At 45.6% G+C, this 21,509-nt stretch overlaps 1 protein-coding gene across 1 annotated transcript in view; it reads left to right on the plus strand.

Annotated features, from left to right (window-relative positions):
* ANO6 (anoctamin 6) overlaps window positions 1-21,509 on the plus strand; it is a 104,961-nt gene that overhangs the window by 71,087 nt on the left and 12,365 nt on the right. The window contains 2 exon segments of the mRNA XM_083366550.1: window positions 900-1,125; window positions 2,186-2,355. Of these exon segments, the coding sequence (XP_083222676.1) occupies window positions 900-1,125; window positions 2,186-2,355 (396 nt within the window).

The following is a 21,509-nucleotide window of genomic DNA, read 5'->3' on the forward strand; positions in this document are numbered from 1 at the left end:
TTGTTCTCAGGAAAAAAATGTACTTAGAAGTCTCTGTTTTAAATTTTAGTGTAGTGTTTTTTAAACATTTTAAAACATTTTATTAAGCTTGTTATTGCTTGTAGTGAATGCAAAGTGAGTAATTTTAAAGATAAATCACATTCCTTTTTCTCTATTTCCCTATTTATTTCTTGTTCAATTTGTGTGGTTCAGTATCAAAAAATGCTAAATTGTTCCCAAATAGATTTGAGAAATTGTCTTTTTCCAAGCACATTTAGGAAAGAATACCTTGTTCTGACAGTCAGTTTGGTGTAGTAGTTAAGGCATGAGGCTAGATAATGGGAAGTCATGAGTTCTAGTGCCACCTTAGGCACAAATCCAGATGGCTGACTTTGAGCCAGTCATACCCACTCAGTCCTAGGAAGCAGGCAAGGGCAAGCCACTTTCAAAAATTTTGCCAAGAAAAAACTGGAGAGATTTGTTTGGGCAGTTGCCAGGAATCACTAACTTGAAGACCCACAGAGTATCTTGTTATGCATGAATAGCTTTTTTTGCCTGTTTATCTCCATTAGTTTTTAATCTTACCCATATTTCTGCTTCAGTTAAAAGTTAAGAGAATGTAAGTTGAGCATGAAACATATTGTGAAATACCAAAGAAAAAACATTGAAATATGTGTGTGGGGGGAAAATCTTACTTGAACAATGAAAAAATTAGAAAAAAGTTTTGAAAAATTAGAAAAAAAGAGTAACGGCATAATAGAATTGTAAAGGACCTTGGAGGTTTTCTGTATAATTTCTCCTAGAATTTATTTGGGAGTCTCTTATGAAACTAAGAAAAATGGATATGCTTATGAAGGAAGTTGTTATGTCTAGGAAAGTATGTCTAAGTTAAGAATGTATCTTTTGCCTTTTTCTTTTAGATTCTGCTCATTCTTGCATCTATTGTTGGTATAATTGTTTACAGACTTTCTGTTTTCCTGGTGTTTTCTGCAACGCTGCCAAGGCACATCAATGGAACAGACACAATACAAAAGTACTTGACTCCACAATTAGCAACTTCAGTATCTGCTTCAGTGCTCAACTTCATCATTATTATGATTCTGAACATTATTTATGAGAAAGTAGCAATCATGATTACTGACTTTGGTAAGGTTATAACATTCTATACAATATCCAGAGTAAAATGTATTAAGTAATACCAGTAACCTGTCAAAAGCTTCAACTTTAAAAAGTAAATTCCTTAAAGCAACAACAATATTTTTCAGGCAGATGAAGAAATCTAAAAAAAAAGTTGAGTTGCTTTTATGAATATCTAAGTATGCTGTCTTCATCTTTGTGCCTGGTCTAAAACTCTTCTTTGGAATCAATTTTTGAAAGGTGCACAGTTAGCAATTGCAATATCATTTAGACTTATATATCATTTCATAGTGCTTTATAGCACTCCCTAAGTGGTTCACAGAGTCAGCATATTGCCCCCAACAATCTGGGTCCTCATTTTACTAATCTCAGAAGGGTTAGGGTTAGGGAAGGCGGAGTCACCCTTGAGCTAGTTAGGATCAAACATTGGCTGTGGGCAGAGCTAACTTGCAATACTGCATTCTAACCACTGCGCCACCATGGCTCTTAATAGAATGCCTATCCTAAACGATGCTAGCGAGAACACACATGTATAACTTTTACCAGTTGATCACATGGTAAAAGAAGAAAAGATAATAACATCGTAATAATTAAATATTAAAAAGGTAAAGGTAAAGGTTCCCCCGCACATGCGTGCTACTTGTTTCCAATTCTAGGGACCGGTGCTAATATCCGTTTCAAAGCCGAAGAGCCAGCGCTTGTCTGAGGACGTCTCCGTGGTCATGTGGCCGGCATGACTAGATGCCAAAGGCGCACGGAACACTGTTACCTTCCCACCGTAGTGGTCCCTATTTTTCTACTTGCATTTTTACGTGCTTTCGAACTGCTAGGTTGGCAGAAGCTGGGGCGAGTAACAGGCGCTCACTCTGTTACGCGGCACTTGGGATTCGACCCGCCAAATGCCGACCTTCTGATCGACAAGCTCAGCATCCTAACCCACTGACTCACCGCGTCCCTCAATTACATATTGGAATAGCCCAAATAATGTATTTAGGCTATAACACAATATATTTGGCACAAAATTGTTCTTGGATTAACAATTTCTCTCTCCTTTGCTTGTAAACTGCAGAAATACCAAGGACGCAGACTGATTATGAAAATAGCCTAACTACGAAGATGTTTTTATTTCAATTTGTCAACTATTATTCTTCGTGTTTCTACATTGCATTCTTTAAGGGTAAATTTATAGGTTTTCCTGGTGATCCAGTTTATTGGATGGGAAAATACAGAAATGAGGAGGTATGAATGAAGATTCCATGTGTTTTTGTTTTTTTCATAACTAGAAACTTTAACAACTAGAGAATGACTCACAGAGTCAGCCTCCTCAGGGTTCCATCGGCCAGGTAATGCCGGCTGGCGACTCCCAGGGGGAGAGCCTTCTCTGTGGGCGTGCCAACCCTCTGGAATGAACTGCCTCCAGAGCTGCGGATGGCCCCTGACCTTCGATCCTTCCACTGTGACCTGAAGACATGGTTGTTCCAACAAGCGGGCCTGGACTGACCATGGTTTTTAATTTGGTTTTTATTGTGTAAATTGTCCCGTATTTCTTATATTCATTGTTTAATTCTTTTTTAATTTTTGTATTTTATGTCTCTTAATTTTTATTGTTGTGAGCCACCCTGAGTCCTTAGGGAGAAGGGCAGAATATAAATTTAATAAATACTAATCCTAATGATATTATTTGCAGATAAAGTGTCCCAGTTTGGGCATAGGCAAAATGAGAAACTCAACAATTTTAGATTTGCTTACAAATATGAAGACTAGGGTTTTCCCAAAAAAAATAAGTGTCTGTGAATTGATCTAACAATCCCTCATAAAAATAGAAACAGCTACTGAAAACAAAGTAATGGGTAGGAAGTACAAATGGCCGCAGATATTCTACTGAAAAGCTATGAGACATTATTTTTTTTTTATTTATTTATTTTATTGGATTTATATACCACCCTTCTCCCGAAGGACTCGGGGCGGTGTACAGGGCAATTAAAACACAATATACAAAATTAAAAATAAATTAAATTAAATTAGCCCCAACAAATAAATCACATTCTAAAAATTTAAAATTCCAATCCCTCAGTCCAGGTCGGCTAGCTCAAATAACCAAGTTTTCAGGTCACGGCGAAAGGAGCAAAGGTTGGGAGCCATCCGGAGCTCAACAGGGAGCTGGTTCCAGAGGGCAGGCGCACCCACAGAGAATGCTCTCCCCCTGGGGGCTGCCAGTCGGCATTCCCTGGCTGACGGCACCCTGAGGAGGCCCTCTCTGTGGGAGTGCACAGGACGATGGGAAGTTAACGCCAGCAGAAGGTGCTTCCATAAATAATCCGGACCCATGCCATTTAGGGCTTTATAGGTCATCACCAGCACCTTGAATCTCACCCTGTTCACTGCCCTGAGTCCTTCGGGAGAAGGGCGGTATACAAATTTAATAAAATACAAAAATACAAATACAAATACCCAGAGAGCAACTGGAAGCCAATGCAGCTCGCGGGGCAGAGGTGTTATATGGGAGTATTGGGAGACCCCCATCACCACTCGCCTGGCTGTATTAGTCGTATGATTAACCATCACTTGGAAACAACTGATTGCCTGGTGGATTGAACTCTTTTATATCAGCTTCTCTCTCTTTCTATGTCTATCCACTATTCCTTACCCTTGCTTTATTTTTATCTTGGTTATTCTCTCTTCCTTCTATACATTGATTGAGGGGAGTAATCTCTGAGTTCAGGTGGACTTGGCAACTGTAGGTGGATACGATGGGAGGGTTAGGCATTGCACAGAATAATTTAACAGAATTGGAAGGGACCTTGAAAGTCTTCCAGTTCAATCCCCAGCTCAAGCAGGAAACCTTATACCATTTCAGACAAATGGTTGTACAATTTCTTCTTAAAAACCTCCAGTTTTGAATCACCCACAACTTCTGGAGGCAGGTCATTCCATTCAGTAATTGTTCTAACTGTCAGGATATTTCTTCTTATTTATTTATTTATTTATTTATTTATTTATTTGTTTGTTTGTTTGTTTGTTTGTTTAGGTTTATATACCGCCCTATTCCCAAAGGACTTAGGGCGGTTTACAAGGCAAAATTTAAAAACAATCCAATATAAAATTAAAATAAAATTAAATTAAGTCTAGCTGCAAAAATTAAATCACAATTTAAAAACATTAAACCCCTCAGTCCAGACCAGATAGCTCAAAGAGCCAGGTTTTTAGGTCCCGGTGAAAAGAACGAAGGTCGGGGGCAGTCCAGAGTTCCGTTGGCAGTTGATTCCATAGGGCAGGCGCGCCCACAGAGAACGCCCTCCCCCTGTGGATCGCCCATCGGCAATCCTTGACCGGCCGTACCCTGAGGAGGCCCTCCCTGTGGGAGCGCACAGGACGATGGGAAATTGACGCTGGCAGGTGTTCCCTTAGATAATCCGGGCCCATGTCATTTAGGGCTTTATAGGTCATCACCAGCACCTTGAATCTCACCCGGAGGGCAACCGGAAGCCAATGCAGCTTGCGGAGAAGAGGTGTTACATGGGAGTATCGGGAGACTCCCATCACAACTCATGCGGCTGCATTCTGCACCAGCTGAAGCCTCCGAGTGGTCCTCAGGGGCAGACCCATGTAGAGAGTATTGCAGTAGTCTAGCCGGGAGGTCACGAGCGGATGGGTGCATAGTGCATCTCGGTCCAGATAGGGCCGTAACTGGCGCACCAAGCGAACCTGGGCAAAAGCCCCCCTGGCCACGGCTCCTATATGATCTTCCAAACTGAGCCGTGAATCCAGGAGGACACCCAAGTTGCGGGTCCTATCAACAGGGGTAACACCTCACCCCCCATAGTTAATGATGGAAAAGATTGGTTAGTCTGAGATGCCGGTATGCACAGCCACTCAGTCTTGGCAGGATTGAGACGAAGCCTGTTTCTCCCCATCCAAACCCAGACCGCTTCCAGGCAACGGGACATCACGTCGAGGGCATCACTGGGTTGGTTCGGGGTGGAAAGAAAAAGCTGGGTATCATCAGCGTACTGATGATACCCCACCCCGAAACCACGAATGAGCTCACCCAGCGGCTTCATATAGATGTTGAACAAGAGGGGAGAGAGGACCGACCCCTGAGGAACTCCACAAACAAGAGGCCTCGAGGCAGACCTCTGCCCTCCTGTCAACACCGACTGCGAGTGGCCCAGGAGGTAGGAAAACCACCGCAAAACAGTGCCTCCCACTCCCAACCCCCTGAGACGTCGCAGTAGGATACCATGGTCAATGGTATCAAAAGCCGCTGAGAGGTCTAATAGGACTAGGACAGAGGAACAACCCCTATCCCGAGCCCAGGAGAGATCATTCACCAGTGCAACCAATGCCGTCTCCGTGCTGTACCCGGTCCTGAAGCCCGATTGGTATGGGTCCAGATATTCAGTTTCCTCCAGGAACAGAGGGAGCTGAAGTGCCACCACGCTCTGAACCACCTTCGCAAGAAAGCGAAGGTTGGAGACTGGACGGTAGTTGTTCAAAATAGCTGGGTCCAGGGTAGGCTTCTTGAGGAGGGGCCTCACCACCGCCTCCTTCAAGGCGGCAGGGAAGGTACCCTCCTTCAAAGAAGCAGTTATTACTGCCTGGAACCAGCTTCGTGTCTCCTCCCGGGCTGCATATACCAGCCAGGAGGGGCATGGGTCTAATAAACACGTGGCGGAACTCAGTCTCCTCATGATCCTGTCCACCTCATCTGGGGTCACAGGATTGAATTCATTCCAGGTAACATTCTCTAGACTGCTTGATTCCTCCCCGTCAGTCTCTGCCCAGTCAGAATCCAAACCAGCTCGAATCTGAGCGATTTTGTCCGTCAGGTGATAGCTAAAGTCCTTGGCTCACCCCTGTAAGGGCTCCTCCTTCACCTCCTGATTAAGGAGGGAGCAAGTCACCCTAAACAGGGCGGCCGGGCGATTATCTGCAGATGCGATGAGTGCAGCAAAGTAATTAGACTTCGCTGTCCTCATCACCGTGAAATAAGACCTTGTAAAGTTTCTTAACCACAACCGGTCAGACTCAGACCAGCTGGATCTCCAACATCTCTCTAGACCTCGTCTCCGACGCTTCACCTCCCGGAGCTCCACAGAAAACCATGGAGCCCACCGGGATCTGCGCCGGGTCAGGGGTCGCAAGGGTACAACACGGTCGAGCGCCCTGGTGGCAGCCCTTTCCCAGGCATCCACCAAGGTGTCGGCCGGGCTGTGAGCGAGGGGGATAGGTATAGACCCAAGTGCCATCTGGAACCGTTCTGGATCCATTAGGCGCCTGGGGCGGAACCACCTGGTCGACTCCGCAGCCCAGCAGCAGGGGGTGGCATAGTGGAAGACCAACCGCAGGAGGTGATGATCAGACCATGACAGGGGGACAATAGATAGCGAGCCCCCTCCCAGATCATCAAACCACTGCCCAGATAAGAAAACTAGGTCGAGAGTGTGTCTTCCCCCATGAGTCGGACCCTGAATTACTTGGGTCAGGTCCATGGCTGTCATGGAGGCCATGAACTCCTGGGCCAACTCAAACGACCCTCCCAGAGAAGGCAGGTTAAAGTCACCCAGAACTATAAGTCTGGGAAACTCAACCGTCAACCCTGAGAGGACGTCGAGAAGTTCGGGCAGGGCCGTTGCTACACAGCTGGGCACCAGGTATGTTAGCAACAAGCCCAACTGAGCCCCAGGGCCACACCTCAGGAGGAGGGATTCACTCCCGCCTATCTGTATAATAGTGGTCTCCCGCGGACATAAGTTCTCCCGTATAACTACTGCCACCCCACCACCACTGCCCTGAGCCCGTGGCCGATGTAACACACAGAAACCTGGAGGGCAAAGCTCAGTCAGAGGGACACCTCCCTCTGAGCCCAACCAGGTTTCTGTAATGCATGCCAGATCCGCATGTTCCTCCTCGATCAAATCACGGACAAGGGGAGCCTTGTTCACAACAGATCTGGCATTAAAGTACACCAGCCTGAGCTCAGGGGCCTGATCCCTCTCACCCCCGGATAAATGGGTACCAACTGGAGGGTCGGAGCATGCTACCACTTGAAGACAGCGGGGGCGCGATCCCAGGTGTTGATATGGCCCTCCGTGTAACCGCCTGCAGCCGTTCCCAATCGTTGTGGGGATTTGAAACCCCACCCCAATGCCAGGGAAACCAGGAGACCCCCAACCCTAACCCCATCTCGCCGGGAACCATTTCAGGCCTGGACTGACGACCGGTTGGTGGGGTACACCCCAATTCCCTCCCAACCCTACCATTCACCCCCTCCCTAACCGTTTAAAACAGCCGGCTAGAAAACATATTAGGGGCCTCTTAATATATCTCCACCAGAGGCCCCTATCTATGCCCAACCATAGTTCTAGGTTGGTTATCTCCATTAGTTTCCATCCATTGCTTCTTGTTCTGCCTTCAGGTGCTTTGGAGAATAGATTGAGTTGTTCTTCTTTGTGGTAGCCCCTTAGATATTGGAAACACTGCTATCATGTCATTCCAAGTCCTTCTTTACATTAAACTAGACATACCCAATTCCTGCAACCATTCTTCATATATTTTATGAAGCCTCTAATCATCTTTGTTGCTCTTTCTGCATTCAACTTTTTTATGTTGTGGTGACCAAAACTGGATGCAATATTTCAAGTGTGGTGTTAGCAAGGTACTATAAAGTGGTACTAACATTTCACATGATCTCAATTCTATCCCTTTGTTAATGCAACCTAGGACTGCATTTTTTGGCAGCTGCAGCACACTGCTGGCTGGTATTTAAGTGATTGTCCACTAGGACTCCAAGATCCCTCTTGCAGTTACTACTGTTGAGCCAGGTACCACCTATTCTATACCTGCGCATTTGGTTTTTTGTTGCCTAAATGTAGAACTTTAATTTTCTCACCACTGAATTTCATTTTGTTAGACAGGGCCCAGTGTTTAAGTCTGTTGAGATTCTTCTGTATCTTAAGCCTATCTTCTGGAGTGTTGGCTACTCGTGCCAGCTTGCTGTCATCTGCAGATTGGATGAATTTACCTTCTATCCCCTTGTCTAAATAATTTATGAAGATATTGAGAAGAGTACTGGGCCTAAGATAGAGCCTTGAGGTACCCATTTCTCTCCATATAGATGCAGTTCCATTAAGGACTACATGAATGCGATTGGTCAGGCAGTTAGGAATCCATCTGGTGATGATGCTATCTAACCTACATTTTTCTATCTTATCAAGTAGTAGGTTCTGGTTTTTTTCAAATAGTAGGTTATGGATTTTTTTACTTCTGTTTCCAGATGTTCTTTCTTTTTTAAGAGGGGGAGGAAGGCTGGTGTCAAGGAATTATCTTCCTTTTGGTTACATTATATATAAGTGCCATGTGTCAAGCCCCGTGGGCTTGCCGCTTGAGGGAGCGGCAAGGGAGACAGCCATGAGGCTTCGCGGCCTGGTGCCAGGCTGGTGATGATGCTGAACACCTGGGGAATCCCTCGGCTCGACCGCTGAACACCTGAGAGGCTCCTTGGCATGGCGCTAGGCTGTCAATGACGCCGAATGCCCAGGGAGTCTCTGGCTCAACTGCGGAGCAGCTGGCTGGGGCTGGAGCCCCAACAGCGGCGAACAGCAAGAATGGCACCCAGGGAAAAGAAGGGGGAGATCCTACCTGCTTCCCACGCTGCTGAACAGCCAGGTGGCTGCGCTGCTGACAAACAGCTGATCGGCGTGGAAATGGATGCAGGGGACTGCATAGCAAGCCGGAGGAAGGAACCAGGGGGCGGCATTACTGCTTTTGAAGATGCTAGCTGGATGCTGGCTAGCTGGATGGGGGGTGGAAGTGAGGGGACTGACTGTATGTAAGGCCCTAGGAGAAGATCACTCCCAGCACTGACTTTGTTTGCCATCATTAAACACTGGTCAGACCGTTCCTGCTTTGACAGCTACCTTGTCGACCATCGTTTGTCTTCTGTGGGGACCAGGGCTGGTGGCACAGTGGTTAAAGTGTAGGCTAATTCGATTCTCACTGGCTCAAGGTTGACTCAGTCTTCCCAGATTGTTGGGGGCAATATGCTGACTCTGTAAACTGCTTAGAGAGTGCTGTAAAGCACTGTGAAGTGGTATATAAGTCTAAGTGCTATTGCTATTTCTCCCCACAACATGAATTTGTAGTCCTGAAAATGAAAAGTATGTCAGTGACCAATTTTGAGCAGAAAAACTGCCAAAAGAAAGGTATTAATTATTCCTCTGCTATTGCTGTTACTACTTTATTGTAGATGTTTGCAACTTTCCTATGCAACATCAAGCTTGATCCTCAATCCAGCCACTTAGTGAACTGAATATAATTACCTGCTACAGTTTAAAATTATGAATGGTGACTGTAAAATCTCAGTATATGGTTACTATAATGATAACTTGTGCTCCTCATGAGCCTTGTTCAAAATAAGAACCTCTTTCCATGCCTTAGCTTGCTTTTATTGTTTCCTTTTTCCCAAAAAGATCTCCACAATCACTTGCAACATTGAAAAAACGTTGAATTAAGAGCGCCCTCAGTGTAAGGCAGGCCCAGTGCTCTTCAACATCTTCATCAACGACTTGGAGGAGGGGATAGATGGGGAACTCATCAAATTTGCAGACAACACCAAGCTGGCTCATAGATCCTGTTTACAGTTCTTGTTTACATTTGTTTTTCCCACAATGTTCCCACATTCTTGCTGGTTAAGATTTTCTCAAAGTTAATTACATTTAAATATTTAAGTCTATTTTTTCTCATGTAAGCCAACCCAATACTTTTACCTTTCTTAAGGAATAAATAAGACTAAAAAAAAGAAAAAAATAAGAATTAAAAAAGATAGTATGTTACTTAAAATCCCTATTTCCTATAAGCTAATACATATTTATTTCCAAAAAATTGTTCTTTTTTACCATAATTAAAAATATATAATTAATCTTTAAATATTCCATTTAATAAAACTAGTCCTCTAGTCTTTTAACTCCTTTTTTAAGCCATTGTAATTTTTCTTAAAGTCAATTACCTTTAGATATCTAAAACATTTCCTTTATATAGCCATTCCAACTCTTTTATGTTACTCATATCAAAAATAAAATTTAAAAAAAAGAAGAAAAAGAAAGTACTATGTTACTTGAGGGGATCTTCCCTCTTAAAGTCAAATTCACATCCAATTTTTTCTATTTCTTTAATCATATTTGAACAGGTGTTTCTTTTTTAAATATTCTCTCTAATAGGCCCCATAGTCTATTTTCTTAATTTTCACTTTAGCCTATTTCTTTTGCCCAGTATCTTTCTTAATCAATATGTTCTGCTGAGTTAAAGAATCTTTCCATATTCTTGTAGGTGTTACTGTAGATATAAAAGGTAAGTCAAGTACAATATCTATGTGAGAGGCATTTGCCCATTCATTTTTGTTGAAAATATTTTTCTTTCTTTTTTCTCTGCTTATCATTTTTTGTCTCTCCAGTTCTAGTGTGTTTTCTGGCATCTTTGCAGTCCATTTTGTCCAATCTTTTTTTTTATCCTCAAATTTGTTTTGTGGTGTTAAAGTATAAGTTGTCTTTTCCAATCCAGCATTCTTGTAATTTTTTTCCCACTTGGATTAAATCATACTTCTTTGTTTTGTTAGGTTCCATCTTTTAGTCTCTATACTCAAATTTGTATTCAGTTGTCTGTTTTATCTGTTCCTTCTCTGTTGTTGTTTCCTGGGATTTTTTTTTTGTTATAAAGTTAAATTGGAGATGAATTGGTTTATATTTTCAAAGTTATTTTGGATTTCTTTGTGGTTTGAAATCATTGTTATTTGAATTAGTTGCAACATATCGTATGTCTCCTCTTGAAAAGTATTTATTTTTTCTTGATATGTTCTTTCTATAAATCTCTTGATTTTCCATAATGACCAAGAATCTAAATTTTCTTTTCTCTGCAAATAGCTTTGGGGTCAGAGAGTTAAATAGATACTTGTAATCCAGAAAGTTCAAAAATGTTTTTTTTGTTCCCTGAAGTTTGTAAGTCTCACTTTGTCTGCAGCCCAGATTGTTTTCTTTTTCGTCACAGCTGTTCTCTTTTGTAGAGCTTTGAAAGTCACAAGTAGAGATTAGTTTTTTCCAGTCCTGCATGAAAGCCATAGCTGTTGTAGTCTTCATGCACCACTAGATGTCAGCACTGGTTTATTTTTCAAATTTTCTAAATGAACAAACTGCCTTTAAAATTAGAATCTTAACCATTCATTAACTTCAAACTTATCCAAATTTAGGTTTTATAGTCATTTCATTTCAATATGTTTTGGTCCTCCATAAAAGGTTTAATTTACCACTTCTGTTAGTAAAAGGGTGGGGCAAAAATCCCCCTCCTTTACTTTCTAAGTTTTTTTTGCTTCTTGGGATTTTTTTTCCTTCAGGAAAGTTGATAAGTAGGATAGAGAAAATCGATGTTCTTACCCAGATTCAAACGTGTTGTTTAGAATCAGTTTAAAATAGTGCTTTTGACTTCGGTTGCTTGCAGCTTGGGCTAGACTCTGAAATTAGGTTAGCCTTTCTCCTGTTGGTTTCTGGAAGGTTTCTCCTGGACTGATCGGGTCGACTGCCATCTCTCTGAGGTCCCCGGGACTTCCTTCCTTCTTTGCTGCCTCTTTGAGGAAGAAACTCAGCCAAAGGGCACGGAGTCCCGAACACCTTGACTTGCCGCGCTGCTGCACAGGACCGGAAGTCTAACACCACAATTTCTTTATTCTTATATTGTAATGGTTCATCTCTGACTCTTCTCAGTATCTTATCTCTTATTGTTTTCTTTATAAATCTGACATGGACTTCTCTGGGTAGTTTATATTTCCTTGCATAGCTTGAATTCATTCATCTATCTCCATTTGTATCTCTGCTTGGTCTGTTTTTAAAGCCTCTGCCAGTAGATTAATAATCACTTCTGCTATATCTTCTTCTCTGTCTTCAGGAATATTTTGGAATCTTAAGTAGAGTACAGCTTTCTCCCTTTCCAAAGCTGTAATTGCTCCTTCTAAAATTGGTTTGCTTGTTCTAATTTTTCATTTTCTTGCATTAGTGTTTCCATTTTTTGTCAATATCATCTGATTTATTTTCCATTCTCTGAATTCTTTGTTCATTTTCAGCAATCATTTGCTGATGAGCCTCAAATTGTGTCTTTATATCCAGCATTTGTTCGTTTAATTTATCAAAGTTACTTTTTGTCTCTTCATGATTTCTCTGTGTTGATTCCTGAATTAATTTTAATGTAGTCTGCATCTCAGTTTGAGCAGTATTTATTTTTTCTTGCTGCAACATTGTTTCAATAGATCCCTGGTTTGTTGGGCTAGATGTTCCAACCAAGGGTGCAGAGGACATTTTTTTCATAATTCTAGTGAGATTTGGTGCACTCATTTTTAATTGAGTGAATTTTATAAATCCACAAGGAGAAAAAGCAAGATTAAAAAAGGGGGGAAAGCCAACTCTCTTAGGCTAAAATCCAACCATAAAATGATCCAACTACTTTAAGCTAAATCCAGATGCTCCAGTTAGTTTAAAGATGTAAAAAGCCCTCTGTTTCCAAAGTTTCTGTTGTAGTTATATCCAGGGTCAAAAGATATGATTGTGGGGAGCCTTTTCTAGTGTAAAGTCATATAAAGCTCTTTGTTTACACCAGGTGTTGTTTCAAGGTCAAGAGCTTTTCAAGTTATTTTAGTATTTGGTATTGCTGTAGTATCTCCTTTCACTACTATATGTCCTTATTTACTGTTTTGTCTATATCCAAATTTTAAAAGTTTTTTCCTTCTTTTAAAAGTTTTTTTCAAGCTGTTTTCTCATAAAAGTTAAATATAAAAAGATTTTCCACACCATAAGAATTAACTAGATTTTGACTTCCGGTGGCTACGCTGCGCCGAATGGCAGCTTTTCCCTGGCCGCCCACCCTGAGGCTTCGTTGGAGCCGCGGAGACAGTGACAATCAGCTGTTCCGTGGCTCGTAAACTTCCCCTTCGGGAGAAGAAGGGGAAGTGAGTTTTCTCGGATAGTGGAAGAGCTCCCCAAGACCTCCCAGAATTATCCGAGGCTTTCTCCGAGTCCAGGACGCCTTTGCTCTGTGCAGGATCGCTAGAGGCTGCATCCACATCTGCGGATTATAGTGATTTATGTGTGCCTTTAAAGCAAAACGAGCTGACCAGGAGGAGTAAAGTTGCAAGTATTCAGAACTTTAACTCGAGGTGCTTTAATCTTCTCCATTTATAAATTAGACTTTGAAGAAAGAAAAAAAATGGCGCTGAAATGTTTTTTCTTTTTAAAAGAATAAATTACGAGGATTTTGTTAAAATTTAAATAATATATTGGAATTTTTTCTCTTTTTTATTATTATTGCTATTAAGGGTTCATCTCCTTTTTTTGGGAAAGTGAAAGTGATAAGACAAAGTGATTTGTAGCAAGTGAAGATGGCTTCAAGATGGCAGGCAGTTCCTGTTGTTTCTAAAACCTCAATCTCTTCTCCTGTCATACAGCCTACTGCAAAACCCAGATCCCTCCACCCTCTCCTCCACCACCAGCACTTACACTTAAAGACCTGCAGGATGCTTTGAAGTTACAGGCACAAGAAATGACTTTACAAATAAAGGAAGAGGTAGCTGATCTTCTTGAACTTAAAAATAGAGAGATGAGAGAAGATATTTTGTTTGCATTTCAAGGCCTGGCTGCACATATTGAATGTTTAGATGACTGCGTGGATGAGGTTGTGGAAAATAGTGACAGACTTGAAAATAGAATTGCTAAAGCAGAAAATAAAATTGACAAAACTGAGGATGAGCTCATGATTTCACAATTTAAAGAAATGGAATTTGCTCTGAGAATAAGAGGGTTGAGAGAAACCCCCTGTGAGGACTTACTGGAAGAGGTGATTAAGGTCATTGCTCCCATCTTGGGATGGGATCCCAAGGAGTTATCAAGGGAGGTGGAAAAAATTTTCAGGGTCAATTCCTGGATTGCGAGGCAGAAGAATTTACCTAGAGATGTGGTGATTTATTTCTCTAAGAGGTCACTTCGAAATGAGATGATCCAGGCCTTTTATCAACAGAGATTTCAAATTGCAGGTCAAGATATTATAATTTTGAAAAAAAATACCTCCTAAGATGTTGAGAAAAAGGAAGGATTTTGGTTTTTTGTCTGATGAACTTAAAAATCGACAAATTCAGTTCAAATGGGAGATCCCTGTTGGAATAGTGGTGAATCTTGCAGGGACACGATATAGGCTTAATACGATTGCTAAGGCAAAAGAATTTTATACTTATGTCCTGAAAGCAGGTTCACCACCATCTCCATTGCCTAAGAGAGCGGAAGAAGATAAACAACAAGTTGAAGGTGCATCAGCACAGTTTGTTGGAGAGGCACAATTGGTTGAACCTACTGAACAAAGTTTGATGTTAAAGGCTGAACCAAAAGACCAGAGAATGACACGTGCGGCGCATAAGCGGAGAGAAAAGGAACAACTGAAACAGAAGATGGAGTCTGTTTGGTGGAGCAGTGGGCTAATCCCTCCTTAAGTAACACCAGCTGCCTGCAATTAGTGCAGGTTCGCATCCCACCAGGCTCAAGGTTGACTCAGCCTTCCATCCTTCCGAGGTAGGTAAAATGAGGACCCAGATTGTTGGGGGCAATAAGCTGACTTTGTAATAATGCCGCTTGGGGGGGCGAAAGCCCTAATAAGCAGGCATATACATAGAATGAAGGCTATTGCTAAGCACATTGCTTTGTGCTTAAATTGTAAGCCGCCCTGAGTCTTCGGAGAAGGGCGGGATATAAATGGGATTAAAATAAAAAATAAAATTCTGGGCCTATGATACAAGGCCCTGTTATTATGGAGCCGGTGGGAGGGGCGCGACCAAAGAGACCAACTGCAGATCTCCAGGTGCCATTCCAGAGGTTCCAGGTCGCTGAGGATGGCAATAAAGCTTTTGACATGGAATGTTAATGGCTTAAATTCACCACAAAAAAGAAAGTGTTTCATTATTTGAAGCAACATAAAAATGATATTGTTTGCCTACAAGAAACTCATATTTGTGCAAAAGATCAAAAATACTTGATTAATTCTCAGTTGGGACTTCATTTTATAGCATCTGCTACAGATAAAAAGAGTGGAGTGGTTATCTACTTTAGAAGAGATTTATCTGCTACGTTAATTGAATCTGATCCACAGGGAAGATATGTTATTATTGAACTATTGTTACAAGGCAAGAAGATTCTCATTATTGGATTATATGCTCCTAATCAACAGCAAGGAAAGTTTTACAAGTTTTTACATGATAAACTAATTCAATTGGATTATAAATCTGTTATTTTGATGGGTGATTGGAATGGTGTTTTGGACTCAAATAAGGACAAGAAGAGGTCTTCTAAAAACTCTCCTGTCTATTCTAGATTGCCTAAAAGTTTTTTTTTATTTGAAAGAAGACTTGGAGCTAAGAGATATCTGGCAGGAGCGGAACTTGGAGGATAGAGATTTTACTTTCTTTTCGGACAGGCATCAATCGTTTTCTAGAATTGACTTTTTTTAGTTACTGGTGATCTTACTTCCAGGGTCAAGAATGTCAAGATTTTTCCTAGAACGTTGTCGGATCATAGTCCTGTATGGATGGAATTATTTAGGGAAGATGGGATAAGAAGATCTTGGAGGTTGAATGAAAATTTATTTAGATATGATGTACTTTCAGAAAAATGTAAAGATTATTTGAAAGAGTTTTTTGTTCTGAATATGCATAAAGGAACACCGATTGAAATGGTTTGGGATGCCAGTAAAACTTATATGAGGGGGATTTTGATTCATATGAACAATGGTCATAGGCGTAAGCAGATGCAAAAACGTAAAGAATTGGAAGAAGAGATTAAATTGAAGGAGAAAGCTTTTATTTTGAATCCATTAGATAAGAGATTAAGGATTTCAATAAATTTGTTGAAAGAGCAATTTAATATGTTAATGGCAGATCAGGTTGCAACTAATTTGAGATATGCGAAGCATAATACTTTTTGTAATGCAAACAAGCCTGGTAGGTGGTTAGCTTATCAATTAAGGAAGTTACGTACAATAGAGAGAATATAAGGGTAAAGAAACATATCAACAAAATTTGATTAAAAAAGGTTTTTTGGATTTTTATCAAAAGTTATATGCTAGTGAGAATGTACATACCTGTTGTGACTCAGGGCCAGCCTGTGGGTCCGACAGCCGGCTCCGACGTATCGGAGGACTCAGATGAGGGGGAGGAGGGAGACGAACCGGCTGATGATGGTTTGGAGGCTTTGCAGAGTCCTCAGCCGGGGACCTCTTCTCAGCTGCGTGAGCCCGAGAGTGCGGAGGATGATGACCCACAGCTGGCCCTGTTCAAGGACGCCCGACGCAGGAGGCAGTCGAGCAGGAACAAACAAAGAAAGGCTATGGGACTCCTCGGGAGGAGGCACAGGGAGACCACGCCCTGAGCTCTCTATAAAAGGAGTGTTTGGGGAGGGGCTGGTTGCTGAAAGCAACTTTTCCGCTTGAGAAGACAAGCTCTAGTGTTTTTGTTAACTGCGTAATTAAATCTTGGCAGATGCCTTTTAGCCTTGGACGCTCTCCAGTCTCTTCTTTCTGATAAGGGGTTTGCCTTACTACAAGGCCAGAAGGGCTGGTTCAGAACAGTTTGCTTTCAGCCTCCCACCCCTTACAACTACGATGGAGCAGCTTCTTGCCGAGAATGCTCAGCTCACCCAGCAACTCACTTTGCTGGCAGCTCAAGTGGGGCAACTACAAGCCCAGGTACATGCTGCACCCCCACCCAGGAGGAAATGTCAGATAGCTATGCCGGATAAATTTGCTGGCAATCCAGAACTGTTTCCTGCCTTCCAGGGACAATGCCAGCTTTTTATCAGCGTGAGAGCAGCTGATTTCCCCACTGACCGAGATAAGGTGGGTTTCGTGTTGAGCCTTCTGTCGGGAGATGCAGCTCGTTGGGGCACGCCTCTGTTGGCACAGCCTAGCCCTTTGTTGGATAACTTTGGGGGGTTTTGTGACCATATGCGCCTCATGTATGAGGACCCAATTAAGGCGCAGACGGCCACCCGACGCCTGAAAGCTTTGAGGCAGGGTCAGCGCCCCCTACAGGCCTACATCAGCGATTTCCGGCTGCTTAGCCAGGATTCCGCCTGGAATGAGGCTGCGCTCGTGGATGCCTTCCAGGATGGCTTGTCAGAAGAGATGTTGGATGAGCTGGCCCGCGTGGACATTCCCTCAGACCTGAATGGGCTGATCCATCTTTGTCTGCGGATCGATGCCCGGCTGCAGCAGCGAAAGAGTCGCCGTGCCACCCCACAGACCCCTGCCGCTCCTGTTGTGCGTGAGCCCCCAGTCCAGAGGGAGGAGCCAATGGAGCTGGGTGCCGCCAGGTCCCGTCTATCGGAGACGGAAATGGACAGACGACGATCGGGGGGGTTGTGTTTTTACTGTGGGGACCCTGGACATTTGGCTGCTTCTTGCCCGAAGAAGCGTCAGCGGGCGTCAGTGACCAAGCCTGCCCCGAGAAAGTCCCCTGCTTTGCTGTCGGGAAACGGCCCGAGCCCGATCTAGACGGTGTGAAAGATCGGGCGACCCACAACGACCACGCCGACCGACGCCGTTCCGACGGTGCCTGTGAACCTCCACAGCATTTGATTCTGGAGGCACGTCTGATCCTCCCTGGCAAGCCAGAGGGGATTCCGGTCCATGCCTTAATTGACTCTGGGGCTACCACTAACTTTATGGATTCGGCCTTTGTGGCCAAATGGGCTGTTCCCCAGTGTCCAGTGGATCCGCCCATGCTTGTGGAGACCATCGATGGTCGAGTGCTCCTGTCCGGGCCTATTACGGCCGCCACGCAACCCGTGTGTATGGCCATCAGTACCCATGTGGAGGCCATTCAGTTCTACGTCACTTCGGATCTGCACTTCCCCGTGGTCTTGGGACTGGCGTGGCTCCGGGCGCATGATCCACAGATCTATTGGTCTCAGAACTTGGTCACCTTCCCAAGTTTGCAGTGCGTGGACCACACCCGCCATATCTGTGCCGGCCAGGTGGAGGGTTCCCCAGGGGTTTCCTTGCCTCCCGAACTGTCCGACTTTGCTGACGTGTTCAGCGAGTCAGAGGCGGACCAATTACCCCCGCACAGGCCCTACGACTGCTCCATTGACCTAGTCCCTGATGCACCTCTCCCAGTGGGGCGTTTGTACTCCATGTCGGAGCCCGAGTTGGCTGCATTGCGGGACTTCCTGACAAAGAATTTGGCTCGTGGTTTCATCCGGCCCTCGTCCTCGCCAGTGTCTGCGCCCGTGCTCTTCGTCAAAAAGAAGTCGGGCGAGTTACGGCTTTGCTGTGACTACCGGAAACTCAACGCCATCACGGTGCGTAACCGCTACCCGCTGCCCCTCATCCCCGAGCTCTTGGACCGACTCCGGGAGGCTAAGATCTTCACGAAACTGGACCTGCGTGGAGCTTACAACCTCGTCAGGGTTCGGCCGGGTGATGAGTGGAAGACGGCGTTTGGTACTCGCTATGGACATTTCGAGTACACGGTGATGCCGTTTGGCTTGACCAACGCCCCCGCTGTGTTTCAGCATTTTATGAACGATATCTTTCGGGATCTGTTGGACCAGTTTGTCGTGATTTACCTGGACGACATCCTGATTTACTCCCCGTCGCGTGAAGCGCATCATCAGCATCTCCGTCAGGTCCTGCAGCGCCTCCGGGAACATCGGCTGTTTGCCAAGTTGGAGAAGTGCCAGTTCTACCAGGTGACCATCGATTTCCTGGGTCACCGCATTTCTCCTGAGGGCATCGCCATGGAGCCGAGTAAAGTCGAGTCGTTGCAGAGTTGGCAACCTCCGCGTCGCGTGAAGGACGTTCAGCGACTCCTTGGATTTGCCAACTACTATCGGACATTCATCCCTGGCTTTGCTGCCTTGACAGCCCCCCTCACCCGGCTCCTGCAGAAGAAGACTCGGTTCCAGTGGAACGCCCCCGAACAACAGGCGTTCCAGGCTTTGAAGGACGCCTTCATGAAGGAGCCCATCTTGAAACATCCCGACCCGCAACGGCCGTTTGTCGTGGAGGCGGACGCCTCCGACATTGCCATTGGGGCCGTGTTACTCCAGGCGACGACGCCCAGCGGTACCCTTTTCCCTTGCGCGTATCACTCTCGGAAATTGAACCCCTCGGAGCGCAACTATACCATCTGGGAGAAGGAGCTGCTGGCCATCAAGGCGGCGTTCGAGGCTTGGAGGCATCATCTGGAGGGGGCGCGGCATCAGATCGAGGTCCGGACGGACCACAAGAATCTGGAAAGCCTGCAGACCGCTCGGAATTTGAATCAACGCCAGATCCGGTGGTCCCTCTTCTTTGCGAGGTTTGACTTCCGGGTGCGGTACATACCAAGCGGGCACAACCAGAGAGCGGATGCTCTGTCCAGAAAGCCCGAATACACCCGAGCGGAAGACAAGCTTCCGCCCAGGACAGTGATCCCCGTCGAGTCTTTTGCTGCGGTGCGGGAGCCGGTGGATATACGGGCTCGGATCCGGGAGGCGCAGCAGCAGGAGGCGTGGGTGGCTCAGCGGAAGGAAGAGGTGGGGCCAGATTCGCCTTGGTCGGTCGCGGATGGACTCCTGTATTATCGTGACCGGCTCTATGTTCCAGGAGGGCCACTCAGGGGACTCGTCCTCAGCCAGTGTCATGATAACCCGGCTGCGGGGCATTTTGGCCTGTTCAAGACTCTGAACTTGGTCTCCCGTACTTTCTGGTGGCCCCGAGTCCGACACGATGTCCAGTCTTATGTCACCTCCTGCATTCCTTGCAGGCAGGCCAAGTCAGCGACAGGGGCCCCGCCTGGTTTACTGCAGCCCTTGCCAACACCCAAGAGACCCTGGGGGGCTGTGTCCATGGACTTTCTGACGGATCTACCCCCATCCTCCGGCTTCACGACAGTGTTTGTGGTGGTGGACATGCTGACCAAGATGGCGCACTTCATCCCTTGTCGCGGCTTACCGTCAGCTCGCGCCACTAGTCGCATGTTCATCCAACAGGTGTTCCGGCTGCACGGCCTTCCCGATAGAGTCGTCTCCGATAGGGGGGCCCAGTTTACAGCCCGCTTCTGGCAGGAGTTGATGCGGGCGTTGGACATTAAGGTTTGCCTCTCGTCCGCGCATCATCCACAAACCGACGGGGGTACCGAGAAGGTCATCGGCATCTTAGAGCAGTATCTGCGCTGCTACGTTAACCTGCAGCAGGACAATTGGGTGGACTATTTGGCCATAGCCGAGTTTGCCTTTAACAACTCGCAGCACACCTCCACGCAGATGACACCGTTCTTGGCCAACGTGGGTTATCACCCCCGGTTTTTCCCCCTTTCTCCCGTGGACTCATCGGAGCCGGCAGCGAACGAATTTATGGCGGAGTTACAGGCGATCCATCGGTTGGTGCGACGGCAGCTGGAGAAGGCCAAGGCCGACTACAAGAGGTTCGCCGATCGGTCGAGAAGGGATACGCCTCCACTATCGGTGGGGGATCGGGTCTGGCTGTCCACCAGGAACCTACCATCCACTCGGCCGGCGAGGAAGCTGGACCACCGTTACCTTGGACCGTTCCCAGTCGAGGCCGTCATCAATCCGGTCGCCTATCGTTTAACTCTGCCACGTTCCCTGCGCGTGCACCCCGTCTTCCATCGGTCCTTGTTGGTCCCCGAACAACCGGCCTGTCCACTTCGCCAAGCGGAACCTCCCCCATCAGGAACTCGTGATGGAGGCAGCACCCCCGAGTACGAGGTCGCCAGCATCAGGGATTCCCGCTGGCTGAAAGGTCGCTTCCAGTACCTGATCGAGTGGAAAGGGTACGGGCCGGAGGACTTCACATGGGAAGACGCGACCGCCGTTCATGCCCCTGCGTTGGTGACTGCTTTTCACGAACAGTTCCCATCCCGACCGCATCCGGATCGGCAGACCCGGGGGAAGGGCCCTGCGGTGCGGGATAGTGTTGTGACTCAGGGCCAGCCTGTGGGTCTGACAGCCGGCTCCGACGTATCGGAGGACTCAGATGAGGGGGAGGAGGGAGACGAACCGGCTGATGATGGTTTGGAGGCTTTGCAGAGTCCTCAGCCGGGGACCTCTTCTCAGCTGCGTGAGCCCGAGAGTGCGGAGGATGATGACCCACAGCTGGCCCTGTTCAAGGACGCCCGACGCAGGAGGCAGTCGAGCAGGAACAAACAAAGAAAGGCTATGGGACTCCTCGGGAGGAGGCACAGGGAGACCACGCCCTGAGCTCTCTATAAAAGGAGTGTTTGGGGAGGGGCTGGTTGCTGAAAGCAACTTTTCCGCTTGAGAAGACAAGCTCTAGTGTTTTTGTTAACTGCGTAATTAAATCTTGGCAGATGC

The sequence above is a fragment of the Vipera ursinii genome (genome assembly GCF_947247035.1).
Source record: "Vipera ursinii genome assembly, chromosome: 6".
In the NCBI taxonomy this organism is placed as follows: domain Eukaryota; kingdom Metazoa; phylum Chordata; class Lepidosauria; order Squamata; family Viperidae; genus Vipera; species Vipera ursinii.